This window comes from Mchenga conophoros, linkage group LG22, assembly GCF_057382185.1.
Source record: "Mchenga conophoros isolate Kocher_MC1m ecotype Shallow Benthic linkage group LG22, M_conophoros_male_GT1.1, whole genome shotgun sequence".
In the NCBI taxonomy this organism is placed as follows: domain Eukaryota; kingdom Metazoa; phylum Chordata; class Actinopteri; order Cichliformes; family Cichlidae; genus Mchenga; species Mchenga conophoros.
In genome coordinates this window covers 13901536-13915504 of record NC_140546.1, presented here as the reverse complement: position 1 = coordinate 13915504, position 13969 = coordinate 13901536, and the positions used below count along the sequence as shown (strand labels likewise).

Here is a 13969-nt window from a genome sequence, read left to right as displayed (position 1 = left end):
CAGCCAGGTCTTCAGCGAGCAAGTAAGGCTTAAAAGAAAGATCTCCACATGAAACATTGATGCTCCTCCAAAGAGTGCCTTCAGACTCGCATGCAGGAGAAACTGTTGAGTTAAACGGCAGGCTTTAATACACCGTTTAGTGTTGGGCGGCACAGTGACTCAAGGTTAACAGATGCTCCAGTGAAATGTCAATTACACGACAAGTTATTAGGCAAAAAAACAAAACAAAACATCTCCTCTTTGGTAGGCGTCACATAAAGCTCCTTTGTCCCAGCTCAAAGAAGACAGTAAATGAACTGTCTTTGTCATTCTGGTACAAAGCTCAGAAATCCACAGGTCAAAGATTGTCTTCTTATCCCTGTAACCTTCAGCTGAGCAACACAGTCAGCCCGACTCATGGCTGAAATAATGATTTAAAGTTAAAAATAGCAAACATCTGAAGGTCCCCGCTTTTCAGATCTTTCACATTTTTGCAGATTTTAATTTTCTTGACCAATTACTGACAGCATACACAAATAAAAATGTACTTTAAAGCAAAATTGTCTTTTCACAATAAAACAAACTTCACAATTTTCCCCAAATGCAGTAACTTGAAGGATCTTCTGACATCAAAATAAAACAAAATAAGTGCTCTGCTTCTGTAAAGACGTGCAAAAAATGAACTGAAAATGAACTGAATGAACAACATACGTCATACAACAAAAACATATCAGATACTTCCAATGCATCAATTCCCAGTAGGCTTAGAACTTCTCCAGATAACAGGTCATCCATCCTTTTCACTTTTTCACTCATCTCCATAATTTTCCTGTACCTGATTTGATCCTTTGCTCATACCGAGGCTGCAAGCTTGTAGCTGGTTCCGAGGTTTATTGTTGTGCACGCTTCTGTGGCAGTTCTGCTGCGTTTTACTTGCAAATTGATTCATGAAGGGCTTCCACACTATGCTAGCATGTCGCTGACAGTTTTGCGACACTGCGCGTGTGTTGTTAATGAATAAATATGCTGGATATCAGCAGATTCCAGTTCATGGAGAAAGGAAATTTGTATTTCTGAAAAGATGTGAGGTGAGAAACAATGCCAAAAGCCAATCAACAGACTGGTGGCCTGGCCAGGTTGTCACAGTACTACAGCTGAGACAGACTCCAGTGCGCCCACAAAGTCGATTGAAAAATGGATGGACAGACATAATTTGCCCCAATTTTCAGGCTGAAAAAACCCATTTATGGTTTGTTTTAACAAATTTCCAAAGGCGCTGTGCCATATCAGATTCCCCGACTTGCATATGCTCCCCTGGATTAGCTCTATGGTGCTCTATGGTGCAAACCAAATGCATTGCATGGCTGATTACACAGACTACTTAATGGGAACTGCACTCATGTAATGCTCAGTCGGTTTGTCACTACACACTTTCACATACAATTGCTTGCACCACAATTAGGGAATGAAACACGCAACAAAAAAAAGAGTGAAAATTAAAATATTCAATAATTTTTGAGGTCTTAATTTAGGTTTGCATAATTAAAAGACAAAAACATATCACAAAGTCTCTTATAAAGATAAACAAACATTTTCTGACATGGCCGGCATGACTTCATACCTGTCAGCCTCTGTTTCCATTCTCAGTACCAACAGTTTACATGGGCAGAAGTATTTTAGAAAGCCTCTTGTCTCTCTTTGTCCATATTTCCTCCTGTCATCATCTCTCCATAATTTAGCGACCAGATGCACAGCTGCTTGGCAATAATCCGAAAAGAACATTTTGTCTCTAAACAAAAAAAGGGGTGAAAGCAAAACTGCAGCAGCAAAAGGCTGTATAGTTCACCAGCCAAGCATACAATCATGTCTTCATTGTGTCTATTAGTTTTGCTTTACCAACTTCACTTCAAGCCTAATGTTGTGCAATTAATCAATTTAAATCAGCTGCAGACAAGCCTATTAAGAAGTGATGGGAGAAAAGGAGGGAAAAAAAAAATCTTCTCTGGAAAGATAAGCGGTAAAGAGTGAACGACCGTTCTGAGAGTACAGAGATGTAGCACATGGGGACAAAGTGGTAACTAGAACTGACAGGACTGGTGAATGAGGCGGGGAGAATTAATGAGGATTTGAACTTCAAACTACAGCAAAAGTTACCGGAAATGTCAAGTGAGGAGATTTTTTTTAATTAACTTACGCTGTGCTTCCAAGTTTTAACTCACAGAAATCATAAAACTGTTTAAACGTAGCATTAGTACAGTACACACTTTCAGGGATGAACCGGGCAACACTGCGTGGAATATCAACGGTTTACAGTTTAGTCTTTTCTCTAGCTTTTTTTTTTTTTTTGCAAATTGATGATTGCACAAACTGCTTCTGTCACCAGCCACGTTAATCAGTATTGATATATATGCAATAAAAAATGCCAACCATGCTGAACTTACAGTAAAGTGTGAGCACACTGCAGTCAGTGTCAGGCCTGCCAAGATGCCAGAAATATCTGCTGAACTCACTGCACCAGTGTCTCACCTGAGACTTTTACAATCTCTGAAGACAAAGGTCACAGAAAATATAGCACAGCTTTAAAAAAAAAAAAAAAAAAAGATTAATTTTTTTGCCTTTATTTTGACAGGATAGGAAAGTAGATGAGAAAAAAGTCAAGAGAGGGGGGGATAACACATAGGAAATGGCCTGAATTGGACTCAAATCCAGGCCTTGCAATGGACTTTCGGTGAAGTTTGGGTGAAATAAGGAGAAAAGACAACCAACAACTAGTCTGTATTAATTAAAAACTGGAAAATTTTTCCAGTTAATCAGAATTCCAGGCTCAGGGGGGGAATTCAGATTTTAGGGGATAGTTGGAAGAAGCTGGTTTCATCGTGGTATGTTTGCTCATGTGAAGCCCAATCTCAGCTTATCCAATACAAGTTGCTTCACAGAAATTACTGGACTCCCAGTAAGCTAGTCAGGTTGAAGCTTGCTGACGATGGCACCTGTTGGAAATGCGAGGAGGAAGCCAGGACCCTAGTTCATATGTTGTATGCATGCCGGAAAAATGATTATTTGTGGGACAATTATATTGTAAATTATATTTGAGGCTTCACAGTATAAAGGGTGACAAATATAAAATGATATTATATAAAACATGCTTAATTTAAATGCCCATTTGGGGAGGTATTTGCCTGTGATGAGGGGTTTTTGACCACTGGAAAGGATTCCTGTGCAATTCTCAAATCCCAACACCTTGATGCTCAACATGGATGATTCTGTGCATCAGTCAAATATTATTACTTCACTCTTCTCTGCAACTGGCTGCTAGACCAGCAACCAAGCATCAGCACCAAGAAAGAGTAGCCCACAGATCAGTAATACCACATATTTTTACAATACCCTCATCTGACAGCACACACTCACTGCAGGTAGACGGGGAGTCCAAACCTGCCCACGCACTGCTAATACGTTACCACCGCTGAACCATAATTTCCTCATCATCCACCCTGCTGCATGTCTTTACGCCACTTTTAAACACGTATTTCTTCACTTTGATATAAATCGCATCAGCTTTTCATACGTCAAAGTAGACAGCGTGCTCTTTTCAATGTCCAGCTCACAATGAACACTCTGGCTCCTTCTTATAAAAGTCGCAATAACAATTGATGAGAAAACAAAACAAGCGGCTGAATTATCTGTTAGCTTCAACGTAGCTATAGCCTTATAGCCTTTATATACAGTGCTTTGTATCTGTGTCCATGCTGTTGTTTCTAACCAGAGGAATGCTACCCATCTACTTCTCTCAGTCTCTACTGCAGGAGAACACAAATCCCTGCAGTATATATGCTCAACTATTCACGAAGCATAATTTCAATCAGCTGCACAGTTATGCAAGATACTGTGGGTAAAAGAAATTAAATCTATAACTATTTACATGGAAGAAGCTGTAAGAAATAAATGTTTGATATTTCTGCCTTTACTGTAATATATATTGTACATATATTTATTACTCTCAGATTTAGCCATTCTTATATTTTGCTTGTTTTATGTTATTGTATTTTTTTTTTGCACACCTCTGTTGCTTGTGAAGCTCGCACACAAGAATTTCACTCGCATGTACTGTACCAGTGTACCTGCACATGTGATGTGACAATAAAAGTGATTTGATTTGATTTATTTGCAATTACACAATTTCTAAATATTAAATTGCTAAATCTATGTGCTTGAAAATCAGTAAAATGTCAGACACTCACAAGATTCCCTGTTGTCTGATTTACTCAGCTCACAAAAAAGCTAAGAAATTATCAGTTTTTCTAAAAAAAAAATAAAATAAAAAAAATCCCCTTAACAGCAATAAAATGAAGGAAAAAAGAAATCTCTGAACACTCGTGTTTGTCTACTGCGATGTGATGCATTATACATCACTTGCTGTACTGTCCCGTCTCGTGTGCGCCATGGCGCTCTGTTGTTGTTAAGCTTGAATGAAGCTGTGACGAGCATTAATGTTAAAGTGACCCACATCCGAATGACAGACTTCTGCTACTTCAACAGAGCGTTACACCGCAGAGGGGCTTTAGTTTTTCAAAGTAAAACATTTCTGCTAATGGACACAAAAATACTAAAATTAAATATAATTACTAGATAACCAATCTGTAAAAGCCTTTGAAAACAGCCTCTTATGAGTCAGACTATAGAAAGTATTTCCTTAGGTGGAATACCAAATACCAAATCCTGTCTTTGGAAAACACTGCTCACTGCTGGCATTAATAAAAAAGCCATTACCGAAAATTAGTACAAAACTGTGCTGGATACCCTCAAGCAGTGGACAGACACAGCTGAATAATCTTTATAATGAAAAAGAGATGTTAAGGAGTGACCGTCTCCAGTAAAAACAGAGAAAAGAACTGCCGAGATTACAGTGGAAGAGGAGGAAGAGGAGGTTTCCTTCCCGCGATTCACTTGTGTCAGACAGAAACTGACACAAACACGCCATGATAGGTTAAGCTCTTGTTGGGTTCTTGTTTCTTTATGTAATTTATCAATTAATAAATAACATTTTCTGGAAAAATAAAACTATTCTTTAACTTAGTTCTTGTAACATATAATTAAAGCCAGTTTCTTTTAAGGGAAAAATTCAGAAAGAAAGTGTACTGAAGAAGGAAACTGCATTCAATAAATCTAAAAAGGTGAAAACATATGCCCACTCATAAGTCAAAAGGCGTGTTGTTACTGCTACGACTTCTCCACCCACCTCTTTGACCTCCAGCAGCCGGCCTGGGTATTGACTCTTGGCTCGTCGAGCTGCAGCTGGAGATTTGTGGTGAGTGATCGTGACGATGTTGCTGGGTGTGGCGGGGTGACCCAGGTGCCTCGGAGATCCCGGGGATGAAGTTGGTGTTAGGTGGGGAAGGAGGGAGAAACTACGGGTCCGACCAGAGGAAGAGGAGCCCTGGAAGATGGGATTTAAAGATGACAGGAACATGATGATGTAAAGGAAAAAGTAAAGGAAAATAAAAAATCTATACATAATGATTAAAAAATAAATAAATAAGGGTTTAGTAAGATGTATTCACTATTACACATAAATGGAGAGTAGTTTTATGTTCATGAGCTTCATGCTAGTGTTAATGTTGTGCGTTTTATTATGATGTCACCTAGTGACACGGATCCGTCACTTCCAACTCATCACAACCAACGCCTTAAAACCTTTAAACTCACTGGGTAAGTCCTGGTAAATGAACTGTTACTTAAATCGTACTAATCTTACTGAGCACTACACGCCACTTTCATCCAGTGACACACAATCGTACAATGATTTGTGCTACAGTCATGTGGCAAAAAAAGTACAACCTCTTTCAATTTAAGATATTACATATCAGGACATAATGGAAGAAAAATGAACTGGTCCTAAACTGGTCTTGAAGTTAGGTAAATACAAGCTCATATGAACAATAACACATGACGTATTAAAGCATATTATTTATTTGTAAAATATAGTAGCAGGAGCAGTGTGTGAAGTACACCCTTACTGCTTTCTTAGGAACTAAGAGAGTAAGTAGCAGCCGGGCGCTGCTAATCAACTGCACTTAACTAACTGATGAGACTCTACAGGCCGCAGTATGTTAAACGTTCATGGCAGAACTATTTGGAAAAACAGCAACCGTTTTCTCTCTAAAATGAGCATGACAGCAAAGCCAAAAAAGCCAAGACTCTCCTTAAGACAGATGAGACCAAAGTGGAGATATTTGCTCACATTTGCACAGCAAAAAACAAGCACAGCATACCAACTGTCAGGCAGTGGTTGGGGCCTGTTTTGCAGCCACAGGACCTGAACACCTTGCAGTCAAAGAGAAAACTTGGAAACATACCAAAGTATTTTACAGTCAAATATGAGGCCATCAGTCTGGCAGGTAAATCTGGCCTGAAAGTGGTCATAGCCCCTATTTACCAATATGTGAAAACACTAATTTACCATTGGATTTATGGGATATGTGCCAGCCTCCCGTTCTGTTCTAACCACCATGTGTACGTTAATAAATCAATTGCAAGGGAAAACCCTGCAGGAGAGAGTCCAACTGAAGAAAATGAAACAAATGTGTCCAAAGAGGAAGCCAGAAAACTTCCAGATTAAATGATGGCGGTTTGGACATCAATCAAAGTCAAGTGCTTAATCCAATCAACTGCGGTGGGACCTAAAGAGAGCTGTGCATAGACGGATGCCTGCAAACCTCAACGAACTTTCGTCCATAACAATGTGAGATACTGATAAAATCCAAAACAGCTTAAAGGTGGCTCTGCCAACAACTGAATCATGGAGTCATTGCATTTTGGATTAGTTTGTGTTAAATAAATGTTGACACAGTGTGATGTGTCATGCATCTTGTTGTTCCCCAGTAAAACTGTTACCTAAAAACATTTTTTCTCATACAAGCATGTGAATTGATAGGCGGTGGGTGCCTCAGCTGAGTTTTATCAAAAGATAGAATCAGCCTTTTTGTTGTTTTGTTTCCCTCTGCGGCAAAGCTTAAGTCACATCACATCTTTCATTTTGATGCCTCCTTTGCTTCCCCCTCTGTGACTCTTGTCTCCTCACTTCGCTGACCTCCATGCTCACACAGGCAGCGATGTCAGACCAGTATCTCTCTCTCCTGCCCCTGCTCTCCATTAGTATACTGCAGCAGAGAGCCAGCGCAGATTTATCCCCCAGAAGACCACAGAGGTCTGGTCACAGCAGCGGTGAAAATAAAATGGATCAAATAAACAACTTCCACCCCAGAGCACCACACAATGAGAGGGAAACAAATGGCCTCCCCGTTTTTGGTCAGAGATGCTGCTCACTCTGCAGTAACCAAGAGGATCAAACCCATCACGAACCTGCCGTTGTTACATACCACACAAATAATCAGGGGTCACTCCCTCTTCTTTTCAGATAATAAAACTGCTCACAAGTTAAGAATATTTTCCTTCTGATTAGATGCATCACCAAAGTCTAAGCAGAGGGAGGTACTGAAGGTCTGTACTTGTGAAGCAGTTCTAACAGAAGATAAACAGCTTACGGGAGAGTACATTGTTGTATTGTGCGCGGCTAAGCCACGAGCTATGAGTATGAGGAAAAGACAGTGTTTCGGGAGTGTGAACAGATAGACACGCTGAGGTTTTGTACTCCAAAAACTGGCACAGAGCCCCAAAGCACTTTAATAAACTGCAACAGAAAAAATAAGAAAGCTGTAAAGAAAAAGGAGGGCCAGAGCTGGAAGGAAGGAGGACAGACGTGTATTTACATAATTAGAGCTCTTTTAGTTAAGTGCATTCCTCTCTTACCATTTCACTTCTATCTAAAATTAACTGCTGAAATCGTTAAGTTAAATAAATAAATAACTCGGCAATTGCAAAGTTAATGTGATTATACTTTACTAACTTCACTTAAAGAGAAAAGCAGAGGTCTTACAGGTCTTACTGGGGGACAGGGCTCGTTCAAAGAAGGTGGCCTCGGTACACTTCCTGTTAGTCTAACCCTGCGGTACAGAAGTCCTATCTTTACAACAACACTTGCGTGGGCAAACCTGGCCCTCTGCGAGGCATCAGGAGTAGACAGGAAAGTCAGCACCACAGGGAAAGACACTTATTACAAACAACTTGCTATTCAGCAATAAACTTGGTTAGAGTGTCTGAAAATAGCTCAATACTGAGACACTAAAATGGAAAAAAAGTACTGGGCCACAGACACATTACACCTGCAGCTGTTAGGCCACCAAAACCGAAGCCATGAAGCTCCCAGCACACAGATTTGGTGCTGTTGGTAATACCAGAGTTTTTAGTTCTCTCTGTGGTTAAATACTTGCTCATACAGTTTTCTCTCCACCTTTTTAGGGTTTTTACCCAACAATAAAGCACTATGAGGTGAAGGCTGCTGTAATTTGGCCTTATATAAGTGAAACTGAATTAAAATGAAATTGCAGTCATTGAGCTAACAGAGAGTTGGTGCCCTTTACACACTGGAAAACAACGCTCTTTAACTGCTGTGGTTCTTAAATGCTTTCATTTGCAACAATATAACTTTCTATACACCAGAGAGTATGTAGGAGTGAAGAAACTTCTGACTGACTTGTTAACAGATATGGCCCATTACTTTGACGAGGTGGGTGTCCACTATGAAAAACTTTCAAGTGTGAATTGATCAAAGTCTATTCAAAGGCTTAATCGAGCAGAAACAGCTGTATCAGTCTAACTCACAGGGCATATGTTGCCTTCTTGTGCCCTCAGGAGGGGTGTTTGCACCTTTCCAGCTTCACAACAAAAGAAATAATAAGGTCACTGGCCAATTTATCAGACTGCTAATCAGCTTGATAACTTCAAAGGCTTTTACAGAGAAACTCTGAAGCCATGTCACGTGAATTTAGACTATCACAACAGAATGCTGGAGCCGGCTACCTGCAGGACTCAGCTGTGGCTGGAAAGGGGAACCCTGTTTGCTGACTCCAACAGATGCGACCTCTGATATTTTGGCCGCACTGCAATAAACAAGGTCAACTTGTCCTGTGGGAAATGATGGGAAGATCCTCAGGCGAAGAGATATAAGTGTCTATTCATTCATTTAAGAGTTAGTGCTTTGTTGAACATGGGGCTTTCTTAGACTGGAAGCTGTATGTGATGCAAACAACGTGGCTGCACAGAGAAAGATGATGTATTTATTCTGCACTTTCACTAGATTATCAACAAAGCAGGTTAAAACAGGAAACACATTTTAACAGCAAAACCTCACTTTTAAATGATCTTTATGTATTATATATGGCACAAAATGAAATGGTTAAGCGCCCCGCCACAAAATTTTGTAAGTTCAAAGTTTAAATTTCCGTTGAGATCTGTCCATAAATCTTTGAGTAATTCTGCAGGCCAAAAAAAAAAAAAAAAACCCACACACACAAAGGAAAAACAGCCTAGTTACATCACTTGGTTCAGTTCTACTGCCCCCTCATCACTCCCTTTTACAGCACACAAACAAAGTAGCACAACATTAGCATGCTTCATTTTTTTAACCTTTAGACCTCATCATGTCTAACAATGCAGTCTCTCTTTACAGGCCTCATGCTCATAGGCGTGTTTGTGACTGGGATAGATATCCATTTATTGATAAAGATGTGTAAATGTGTTTATAGGAAATGAAGGACACGCTTTCTAGCAGTAAACTCTGTTGCGATCAGTCCAGTTGATGAATGGTGGTGATGACACACATAAGACTGATGATTATTAGTTACAGCGCAAGACTAAAGCATGATGGAAGGAAAACTGATTAAATATCACATTTTAAAATGTTATTAGCTTGGAATATAGAGCAATGTGAATGCACATGCCTCCGTAAATAATAACCATCAAGTTTTCTACAAAGCCATACCGAAATAGAAGGTTTAATCTTTTAACAGTGGCAAAAGGTTTACATGTCTCAGTGGTCGAATAGTGAGTTTCGGAGGATATCGGGGATGGCTCTGGGTGTAAATACAGTTTAATCAAACAAAACAGGAAACAAAATAATATTTTTATCATTAAAATAAGAAATACAGACAATAATAAAGGTTAGCTAGGGTTGAAGATTACATGTATTTTCCTGCTGAGCGAATGTACTTCACACTGAACTGCTTGTATGCGTTTATAATGCTGACATCGAGGGGCAGAGAGGTGATGGCTGTGACAGCCTCAGAATAAATTTACATGTAGTTAAAAGTAAATGCCTTTCTGCTGCGTTTTCTCTTGGCTCCGGGCAGGCTGGGAGTGGCACTGGATATGTGGAGCAGTTGGACCGGAAGGAGGGCGGGGGCTGGGGTAGCTGCTGTCCCACTTGGCCTTCGGATCGCTTTCTGCCTTTTGGCTTCTGCAGTATTGGTTGACTTATACCGTGTGTTCAGACTTTCCTGCATGGTTCTCTCACAGAACGCTGGTGTTCTCAGCTTGTTGGTCTTTGCTATTGGTTGTGGGGTTTCTGGACTTTTAAGTTCTTGTCACCTCATCAACACTTTTTGTTATATGTTTGAACTGTGAAGATTGGGGTGTTTTTGATGGGGATAGAGTTGTTCTCATAGCACAATTACCACACTGCTGGCTGCCTTCTATGCTTGTGTACGCACCTTAGTTCAATATTGGTTTCTGGCTCTCATCATGGTGCACTTTGCTGGCTTTTCAGGGGTTTTGGTATTATGGAGATTACAGGTATAGCTTTACAAATGCACACACACACACACACACACACACACACTCACTCAAAAGGAAAAGGGGGATGGGAGGTGGGAGGTGGGCCCTAACGATGTATCAGAATAATATTAATTGACGGATTGCTATTTTTGCTGACAAGTCAGTGTCTTACAGGCAAACTACAGGAAATGATGGCAATCTGCTAACAACCAAAGCAATCTCAAGGTGGTTTTCAGTGCTGCAGCATATATTTTTTGTTACTAATATCAACTAGAGACTATCAGCAACCTCCAGCAACCACTTCCCCACTGCTCCAAAATTACACAATTTTCCCCTACAGACTGATTTCAGGGGTTCTGTGTCCAGTCTCTGACTGAGGGCTAAAATGGACATGAAGCCACAGCTTAGGTTTCCAAAGTTGCAACTGAAGAAATCTAGAACAACCTTTCAGACAGACAAGATCAAGGCAGAAATATCTGCGCATAACGCACAGCACCACGTTGGGCAATAAAGTGGCATATCATCACAAACATGCCGTACAAACTGTCATTAATTCACACTGTTTTGTCGAGCCCAAAGGATATCTGCACTTACCTCCTACTGATTAGAAGCATGGCACACAAGCATATTCTTGCTCTACTTCAAAATAAAAGCCATTTTTGACTGCACCTTTAATGGATCAACATCTTTTTCCATAAAAACTCACAAGGAAACGAAATCATTCGCCTCTGTTTGTAATAAATCTTTCCCGACACACTTTTTGTGTCACAGAGGTGAGTTATCGGAGATGTGGCTGCGCCTCCACCGCCAGCTGCCTCATCAACGGAGTGGCTGCGATAACGATCTGTGAGGCAGACAGCGAGGCTCAGGGACGGATTAGACCACAGCACTGCGTACAGTAATAACAGCTGCTGCCGTGGAAATGCCCCACAGTCACCGAACGGGAACAAAACTGCTACTCAGCTCCACAGGCCAGAAGGGAAAAGACTGATAGAGCGCATTGCCTTTCCATTTTTTCCTTACTTATCCAATTTTCTCCCATCTTTTGATTGCTTTTCTCATTATGGCCGAGCAGAGTAATTGGAACCCCCCCCGCTCCAGCTGTGCAACGGTTTGATGTGTTGAAGAGCTACATGTTGAATAAGCAAGTTGGCAAACAGGCAACATAATGAGGCTGTAAACTATTTAATTGTTGAAAAAGACGCACAAAATCTGGATTTTGTAAGGAGCTATATGCAGCGGACTGATATCTACGCTCAAGGAACAACAGAAGTTTTCGCTCTCATGGTTTAACATTTGAAGGTGAACCTGTGTGTGTGTGTGTGTGTGTGTGTGTGTGTGTGTGTGTGTGTGTGTGTGTGTGTGTGTGCAATATTTGTCTGTCATTTACTCACCAGCAGCTCCTGGCCTCCTCCTGCTCTTTCCACACTCAAGTGTTCATCTGAGCCCTTTAGCTTCCTCACCTGAAACAAAAAGCATAAACTAAGTAAATAAGAAGAAAACCTATTTGAAAAAAGCAGCTGCTTCCAAAGAGCGAAGAACAGTAGAAAAAAAATGTATAAAAATACAGATTTCATCTTAAAGTCATCTTTAAAGTTCTGCAGATTTAGTATGCAAACATAGTGAATACATACACAAGTATTTCTTTTCTATTCATGAAGCTAAAGTGAAAAAGATGCCAGGAAAATCACTACACTCAAAAATCTTTGCATTACAAGTAAAATATTATGGTGATTAAAATCTAAATCTAAAAGTTTGTTTCTCTTTTTATCCTGTAGGCTTTATCTATGTTCAAGAATATAAATTAGCCCAGAAGTCCACTTAGCAACCCCTTGGCAATGTGTATCACTGGTGGGTGTTCTTTCCTGTGGGTTGATATCATTCGCAAAGATAGTACCTCAGAATACTTTGGTATCTAGCAGATTACTGCATTTGACCTTAGCTTTCATGGAAGATCCCAAATTGTTTGGAAAACAAAGAGTAAAACTTGGAAAAAGTCCAAAACAAACCAGAAATCAGAAACCTCACCCTCAGAGCAAAAGTTGTTACCTTACTGCTGCAATTTTACGAGGCACAAAAGAGATAACTCAAAAGATAAACGCTGTGAACTCTACATATTCCAGCGTTGCAGTACCAGATAGCGATAGCCTCAAACAAGCTTCTCCAAACTAACAGTTTGTACAGATGTTCATATAATGAAGTGGCTAATAGCATCAGCTCTAAACTTTACTCAAAAAACAAACGATGAAGTACATTCTGAGTAACTGCAATCTGACGCAAAAACCTAACTTTAATACCAAAAGTTTGCAGAAATAACACAGTTTGGATTTTTTCTCTTGTTCATGCACTGCTGATTTTCACACTGTCACCACCGGCTGTGGAGCTCCACAAGGAGCTCTATAACAAGCCTCATTCTCCACTGGATCAGACGAATGGGGATACACCCCACAGAGATACAGGCAGCACACACACACCGACACACATAGAACTAATCCCTTGACGACCACACTAAACCCCCAAAGAAGCAATGGCCCAAACATTATTCCATGAAATCCATATTTGGAAAAAAAATACAGTTTTTGATGAAGGTAGTTATAATGCACCCAACTCAGTAATCCATCTGGAGTGAGCATACAGAGATAAGAAGAGGACAGTGACGCCAGGGACTCTTAGCTGCACATGCATCCTTTATTAAAGCAGCAGGAGCGCTCTACTACACGATATTTCCCTAAATCACTAAATCAAAGGAAGGACTAAAAATATTGTCAGATTAATCAGCAGGCAAAGCTTCACAAGACAGATGAGATGAGTTGGGCAAAGGGTGTCAGCCTCACTTTTGTTGCCGTTTTCATTTTATTTCTTGCGTACATTAACACATTTCTGTATGTCTCGTTCACTTTCTTTTTCATATTATTTGTTTCCTTTTAGAATGAGTCGCTCACAAAGTCAGAGGCACATAGTTCATCTGGAAACGTAACAGTACTTGTTGTCGGCAGAGATGTGGCATTTATCTGGATGCCATTTAATAAAGTCTTCCGACTGCAGATATGCTCACTGTGATGAGCATTCATAGGGCGAGTGCAGAGAAGAATCGGAAAATGTAACAAACCTCTGTAAATCACCCGAAAGAAGATGCCACGCGCAGTGTGTCGAGGTTAAAACTATTCAGCACTATTACTTTCATGTCATCCATTTCAGTTTGTTTCATCACCATCCAAGATCATTGTCAAATAAGTACAAGAGCCAATGTACTACACTCACTTTGAAATTCAGGATGCAGCCGGAGTTCATTGTTGTTTATCCTGCTATAACACAAACG

At 40.2% G+C, this 13969-nt stretch overlaps 1 protein-coding gene across 2 annotated transcripts in view; it reads right to left on the bottom strand.

The window, feature by feature from the left end:
* osbpl10a (oxysterol binding protein-like 10a) overlaps window positions 1–13969 on the bottom strand; it is a 101650-nt gene that overhangs the window by 48459 nt on the left and 39222 nt on the right. For both annotated transcript variants that reach the window (XM_085262202.1, XM_085262201.1), the window contains exons 4-5: window positions 12045–12113; window positions 5219–5416 (exon numbers count right to left, since the gene is read on the bottom strand). In XM_085262202.1, coding sequence (XP_085118328.1) covers window positions 5219–5416; window positions 12045–12113 — 267 coding nt within the window. The remainder of the gene's footprint in view (window positions 1–5218; window positions 5417–12044; window positions 12114–13969) is intronic.